The sequence below is a fragment of the Rhamphochromis sp. 'chilingali' genome, assembly GCF_963969265.1.
Source record: "Rhamphochromis sp. 'chilingali' genome assembly, chromosome: 2".
Taxonomy (NCBI): Eukaryota; Metazoa; Chordata; class Actinopteri; order Cichliformes; family Cichlidae; genus Rhamphochromis; species Rhamphochromis sp. 'chilingali'.
The window spans coordinates 36,264,167-36,271,234 of NC_137930.1; the positions used below are offsets into that span (position 1 = coordinate 36,264,167).

Below are 7,068 nucleotides of genomic sequence, written 5' to 3' on the forward strand. Positions count from 1 at the left end.
ATTTTGAAATGTTGCATATCCACTTTAAGAATCCTTCAAACTTCAGAACTACTTCATGCAGCAGAAATTATACATGGTTATACATATACATGACTTCTTTCATTAGTTAAAGTTCCTCTTAAAATTTGATGATACATGCACTGTTTACTTGAATCCCCATTTTTCATGGAAGGATTAAACAGTATTAGCCACTAAGAGATAACAGTCTCATTTTAGGAGACTAACAGCATCCAGGTGAGAGGGCTGGAAGGATGGCATTGACATTAATCCCATATTTCTAACTCAGGAGGCCATTAAACATCAGAATGTACAGGAGAATATGAGAAAATGAACCTACAGGTCTCTTGATTTATGATGGTAGTGAACATTTTCCTAAACACTGTCGTCGAGTTTTAAAGAAAACAAAATGATCATTTTGTAAGTTATGATGCTCATTATTAAGGAGCCACAGAAAGAGGCAGAAAGTAATAGTGAGTTAATCATTAGGTGATCACTAGATAGCTAAAGTGACTAGGGATCATGGTTATTTTTTTAATATTTAAAAATGTCGTTATTATTATTATTTTTTATATTACAATATTTTAAGACAAATAACAGGGTGTGTATTTTCTCAATCTGCACGATGAAGTATGTAATGCAGAATTTCTTATTCACACCTGAATGTGGTCACACAACGAAAACACAAAAATGTGTTACTAACTACCTGGTGATGGACTCGTTATACAGTGCTTAACAAACTTATGAGGACACCACAAAATGCAAGCGTTATGCCATATCTGCCCTAAATTAACAGCATAGGTAACTTATTTATTTATTTTTTATGTTTCTGTAATGGTTAATCCACCAGGATTGAAAGGTCTTTGATCAAACTATTTTAAACTCTAAAATACAATCATTATATCCATCCACCCATTCACTTTCGCTTCTCCTTTTCAGGGTCACGGGGGGCGCTGGAGCCTATCCCAGTTGTCATAGGGCGAGAGGTGGGGTACACCCTGGACAGGTCGCCAGTCTGTCGCGGGGCCAACACACAGGGACAGACAACCATTCGCACTCACATTGACTCGCACATTCACACCTAATGGCAATTTGGATTTTCCAATTAACCTATCCCCACAAGCTGCATGTCTTTGGACGGTGGGAGGAAGCCGGAGTACCCGGAGGGAACCCACGCAAACACGGGGAGAACATGCAAACTCCACACAGAAAGACCCCGGCCTGATGGTGGAATTGAACTCAGGACCTTCTTGCTGTGCGGCAACAGTGCTAACCACCGTGCCACCGTGCTGCCTACACTCATTATAATCCATGAATTTTCAAATTCTTAATTTTTTCTTTTCATGGGATCCCTGTCACGCTGAGAAATGAAGCTGTTGTCAATTAGATGCTTCCAAATGGTTCTGATTGGTGGATCTGGCTGTGCTTTTTTTGCATTCACATCAACTTTAACACATTCCCTGACACCACTGACTGAAATGCAACCTTCTGCCATGTTTTACAGATGACTGTAGATGTTCACTGTTGTACCTCACTCTTGAAATCCTTCACCAAAAAGTCAATGTATTCATAAGCCCTGTTTTACATACTGTTCATCTGCTATTGGTAGTTTTTTAGTCCTGCTTCTTGGACAAGTGGAGGGTTTCATCTGTCCTCCTGACGTCACAATCCAGTTAAGAAAAAAACATGGTTATAATAGAGGTGTTTTTAATTAAATTGCAATTTTATTGCATCTGCTTTTTTCTTTCTTTTTTTTGTCAATAAAGCCCTTCAGTGGCTGACAAAGTGCAAACTTCATGTTTTAAAGTTTTGAAACGTTAACCTCTTATATTTTGCTGTATATTACACACACAAACATAGAGTACAGGAAACATCTTGTAATCCTTGTCACGGTCACAGACTCCTTGAGGAGATCACACACATTCTGTGAGAGTTCAAACAGATGAGTGTTCAAACAGGATGACCGTCGACTGGTTGGAGAGGTTGGAAAGCCTGGATGGCCTGAAAGTCCCAATCCGAGAATAAACATCTGCATCTGAGCAGGCACCCCATGACAGGTGAGGGCTGGGCGGGGTGGTGTGGATGACAGGCACGGGAAGAGGGAGTGACAGGACAGGGGGTGTCGGAGGGAGAGAAACTGGAGGGTGAAGAGGTGGACGTGGTAGGACAGGAGGTGGGGGGAGTGGCAGTGGAGGGGGTGCCGGTGAGGGCAGCGATGGAGGTGGCACTGGGGTGATGACAGCAGGTGTCACTGAGGTTATGGTTTGGAGTGGTGCAGTGTCTTCAGGTACTGCCCTGTTCTTCTCTGGCAGCTCCTGACAAGGTGTGGGGTGTTTGAGTGTGTAGGTGCCACTGTGGTAGAAGCTGGTGTACTCCAAAGCATGCCTCGCTCTGGCCATCCTCAGCCTGAAGAAAACATAACACCAAATAAATATAGTGGTAAAACTTGGATCCCATTTCTGAGGCCAAACTGAATTGGGTCAAGACGCACACAGATGACTTACCAAACAAGCCTGACATCAATTTACCTTTTGGCTACATGTTATTACACATGTACACACCTGTGTCTCAGCTGTAACAGTCTGTACAGCAGTAGGAGGATTACTGCTCCTGCCAGAGTAAGCAGAAGAATAGCCACCCTCAGGTCTAAACTCCAGCAGGATTTCCCACCAGGTCCCGATGAGCTGCAGTTACTGGGGCTTTGTGGAGTCTGCGGCTGGAGAGGTTCCTCCATCCCCCGTTTTGGATTGATGATAGCCCTGACCAACACGGGCTGGATGGAGTCCAGCAGGAATGGGTGTCGGCTCCTGGATATCAGACTCTGAGGTTGGGGAGGGATTTGGAGAGAAGTGCTGATGGTGACTGGATGACCAAGCTGCATCGCTGCCAGTTTGATCCAGTGAGGAGGAGTAATGGAGTGCAGCTTGATGTAAATCAGTTCTCCATTTCTTTCTCGCAAGTGTGTTCGTGACTCCCCAGGAAGTGGTTTTTAGTCTCTCTGAAATATAAAATAAACTTTCTCTGTATGCCTGTTCTGTCTGATATGCTTTTGTTATCTTTTATGTAGTTCACTGTCATTCTAAGATGTTTTCACTCTCACTGCAGACAATGGCAGAATATTCTCTCTACAGTTTTTTTTTCCACATGTATAACACTGCCTTATCACTGGAAAGAATCCATTAGGTTTGTGAGAGGAAGATGTCTAAATAAGAGGTTGGACAAAAGACATCCACTCACTTACTGTGAACCCAACAGACTATTACCACAGTAACCCAAACACAGACTTTATAGTGGTGGGTATCTAAACAACCAGTGGTTACCAGGCAGTTGCCAACATATCTCTGTGCTTGTCTTGCTTATCCCATCTCTATTGATTCCTAAAGATTCAAGAGTTTAAAAAAACAATCTAAAACTAACACAGACCATGTTTAATATAGTATATTTAATATGTTATATCGGAAACATTATGCCCATTGACCACTTTAACAGCAGCAATCAGCCAATCACACAGCAGCAACCTAATACAGTTAGTCAAAAACACATGGTTAAGATGATCGACTGAAGTTCAAACTGGGTATCAGAATGGGGAAGAAAGGTGATTTAAGTGACACTGAACATGGCATGGTTGTTGGTGCCAAACAGGCTGGGCTGAGTATTTCAGAAACTGCTGAGCTACTGGAATTTTCCCACACAATCATTTCTGGGCTTTACAGAGAGAAAATATCCAGTGAGCAGCATTTTCTCTGTGTGAAAATATCTTGTTGATGCTAGAAGAGGTCAGAGGAAAATAGCCAGACTGCTTGGAGTTGATTCGATGGCAACAGTAACTGAAATAACCACTCGTTACAACCAAGTGAGTGCTGTTTATACACAACAGCCTACCTGAGTATTGTTGCTGACCATGTCCACCCCTTTATGACCACAGTTCTGCCATTATAATACATCATGTCTCAAATAATCTTAACTCGTTTATTGAATGTGGCAAGCAATTCACTGTTACCTCCAAAGTCAACAGATCTGATTCTGGTGAGAGCACCTTTGGAATGTGGAAAAACAGGAAATTTGCATCATGGATGTGCAGCCGACAAATCCGCAGTAACTGTTTAATGCTATAATGTCAATATGGACAAAAATCTCTGGGGAATGTTTCCAGCATCTTGTTGAATCTATGTGAACTAATGTAGTAGTGAAGATCAAAGGGAGCCCAGCTAGAACTAGCAAGACGTAGCTAACAAAATAGCCAGAGAGTGTAGAAGAGACGAGACATGTCAATGAAGAATCCCGAATGCAGAATCACACAACAGCAAAGATGAAGGTGCTTTAAGTATGACTTTTAAAACCTTACTTTAGGGCAAAGTTAGCAAATCTTTAAAAGATTTTTAAAGTCAGAGCTGACAGCTGATTTTATACATGCAGCTCTCGTGTCCCACTGAGCAGTGATATGAAAATAAATTTAGATAAAGCTTCAAAATCACATTATTAGAGAAATTAATTGATCTCACTGGTTTTGTTCACTCGAGTAATCACCTGAAAAGTATTGAAAACATAAGAAATAAAAATGAAATCTTGAAACTGCCACTGCCTAAACTCCTGTTTGGTCTAAATTTTTACAAGAAAGTTTAAACTTACGTCATTCAAATGTGACTGCGTTGAGGGCAAATTCATTAGAAAATGCAGAAAACAGAAAAAAACTGCTCACAACAAGAGCTGTGGTTAAAAGCTGCACAGCTTTCCAGGACCTAATGCGGAATCCTGAGTTCACACCAGTGGAGAGGAAGCCAGTGAAAACAGCAGGAAGCTGTTCACTTCCCTGACATACAGTACAAAAACGTGATTGGAGAGGGCTTCCTATTACCATGGTTACAGGAAACTAGTCAAGGAAATGCTTTTTTCAAGGACCTGAGCTTAATTCTGATAGACAATGACAGACGCTCTACTGTGTAGAAGCAATATTTAATTCTTACAATGCTATAAATACCACTCACATCATCCAACCATGTACGATAAAAAAGTAAGCCTCCTATTTTGCTGTAAAGCCTCATATAACAAAGAAATGCTTTATAAAAAGGGTTTTTAAGGCTTCTTTGCTTTGATAAATAAGATAACAAAATGCCCAATAGAGTAGAAGAACCACATATATGCTTCCTAACCTCTAAATCTGAGGTTTATCTGGTAAGAAAGAACAAAATTAACAAAAGCTGTTTCAAAGGGAAAGTGCTGTTTCAGAGCCGCCAAAGCAGCCCAAATTATCCCGACTGTGCCGCAGTGGGTCAACAGATGCAGAGAGATGGAGGCCGCCATGAAAGGCTACCCACTATCTGATGGAGCCTTTATTCGGGGGACGAATAAATGACACACAGGCACAGAAAGAGGCCCGCTCCGGCACAAGTCCAGCTCTCATTTATCTATCTAATAAGTTTTGATGCCGGGCCAAGCCGAAAGGGAGAAACTCTTAGCTTTCGCTCAATATCCCTGCCTGGCAACCTTGCAATCCTCTGATATTGAAGTCGGGAGTAATATTAAAAGATCTCTTATCAGAAGCCCAGTTGTAGTTCAGAGAGGAGGTGATCTGCCCAGGCAACCTGGCAGAAAAGGCTTCAGCAGCTGTCCTGTTTCTTAAAAACACTAAGACGATAACAGAAAAACGTGTCTTCATTCTGACGTCTACATTTAGTTTGGTTATTCTTAATGTCTCTTTAATGAAAGTAGCCTCTATTGTCAGGAATGCAAAATCCAAGGAAACACAAAGCTCAAAGAGTAAAACTAGACTAAGTATAAGGAAAAACTATTTGTCACGGCCAGGCGGATCAGCTGCACGCTGATCAGCACGCTCTGTTTCTCTGAAGTCATACAGTTACACTGCCCTGTTTAAAAGCCGCCACCCCCGCCATGAACCCACCAATCAATTCAACGATCTCAGAACCGTCAGATCTGTCCTCCATGCCGTCTGTTTATTACGACCTGGCACTGGTGTTTTGTAAGGATAAGGCACACTCCTTTCCCACCCACCGGCCGTACGACTGTGGGATTGACCTCCTCCCAGGCGCACCACTCCCGACTAGTAGGTTGTAGAGCCTGTCCCAACCTGAGCGTGAGAGCATGGAGGGATACATCAACGAATCCCTTGCCGCGTGTCTCATTCGTCCCTCGTCCACATCTGCTGCAGCCGGTTTCTTTTTTGTCAGTAAGAAGGACAAGAGTTGCCCTGTATCAACTATCGTGGCCTCAATGCCATCACAGTTAAATACAAGTATCCCCTCCCGCTGCTGAGTTCCGCGTTCGAGCTTCTCCAGGGGGCCACTATCTTCTCAAAGCTGGACCTGCGCAACGCCTACCATCTGGTGAGAATAAGGGAGGGGGATGAGTGGAAAACGGCTTTCAATACTCACCTGGGCCATTTCGAATATCTTGTAATGCCTTTTGGTCTCACCAATGCACCAGCTGTGTTTCAGGCTGAACGACGTTCTCCGGGATTTCATTGACCACTTCGTTTTCGTCTACTTGGATGACATCCTCACCTTCTCCCGCTCTGTCACAGAACACATACGCCATGTCAGGCAAGTCCTTCAGTGTCTCCTTGAGAATCGTCTCTTTGTTAAATGGGAGAAGTGTGAGTTTCATATCTCAACTGTTTCCTTCCTGGGCCACATCATCGACTGATCACGCGAAGGTCCAAGCCGCTGTTGACTGGCCGACCCCCTCTAACCATAAACAGCTACAAAGCTTTCTGGGGTTCGCGAACTTCTATCGTCGCTTTATTCGCGACTACAGTAAACTTGCCCTGCCTCTGACCCGTCTTACTTCTCCCAAGGTTCCCTTCTGCTGGGATGAACCGTGCTCAACAAGAATTCGCTCATCTGAAGGACCGCTTTGCCTCGGTGCCCATTCTCGTCCAACCCGACCTCAACCTGCAGTTCGTTGTAGAGGTGGACGCCTTGGACGCTGGAGTGGGGCCGGTGCTTTCCCAGCAGCAAGGTGATAAGCTTCACCCCTGTGCCTACTTTTCACGCCGTCTCACCTCTGCAGAGAGCAACTATGATGTGGGAGACCGAGAGCTACTAGCCATCAAGC

At 43.5% G+C, this 7,068-nt stretch overlaps 1 protein-coding gene across 3 annotated transcripts; it reads right to left on the reverse strand.

Moving 5' to 3' along the window:
* Nucleotides 1-1,736: 1,736 nt before the first annotated feature.
* Nucleotides 1,737-4,752, reverse strand: LOC308391660 (uncharacterized protein). 3 transcript variants are annotated; one of them, XM_080874315.1, is made up of 3 exons: nucleotides 4,627-4,752; nucleotides 2,559-2,995; nucleotides 1,737-2,403 (listed from the first exon to the last, which is right to left on the reverse strand). In XM_080874315.1, the coding sequence occupies exons 2-3, from the start codon at nucleotides 2,876-2,878 to the stop codon at nucleotides 1,932-1,934; spliced, it is 792 nt and encodes a 263-aa protein (XP_080730441.1). In that variant the 5' UTR covers nucleotides 2,879-2,995; nucleotides 4,627-4,752; the 3' UTR covers nucleotides 1,737-1,931. The 3 variants fall into 3 exon arrangements, with proteins under 3 accessions (XP_080730441.1, XP_080730443.1, XP_080730442.1); XM_080874317.1 differs by having other exon boundaries at nucleotides 2,559-2,818; nucleotides 4,627-4,747; XM_080874316.1 differs by lacking the exon at nucleotides 4,627-4,752 and having other exon boundaries at nucleotides 2,559-4,599.
* Between the last annotated feature and the right edge of the window lie 2,316 nt (nucleotides 4,753-7,068).

Coding starts and splice junctions, on each gene's coding strand:
- LOC308391660 (XM_080874315.1), bottom strand. CDS start 2,878: ATGCAGCTTGGTCATCCAGTCACCATCAGCACTTCTCTCCAAATCCCT. Junction 2,404..2,558: donor CTGTTACAGCTGAGACACAG/GTGTGTACATGT, acceptor TGTTTTCTTCAG/GCTGAGGATGGCCAGAGCGA.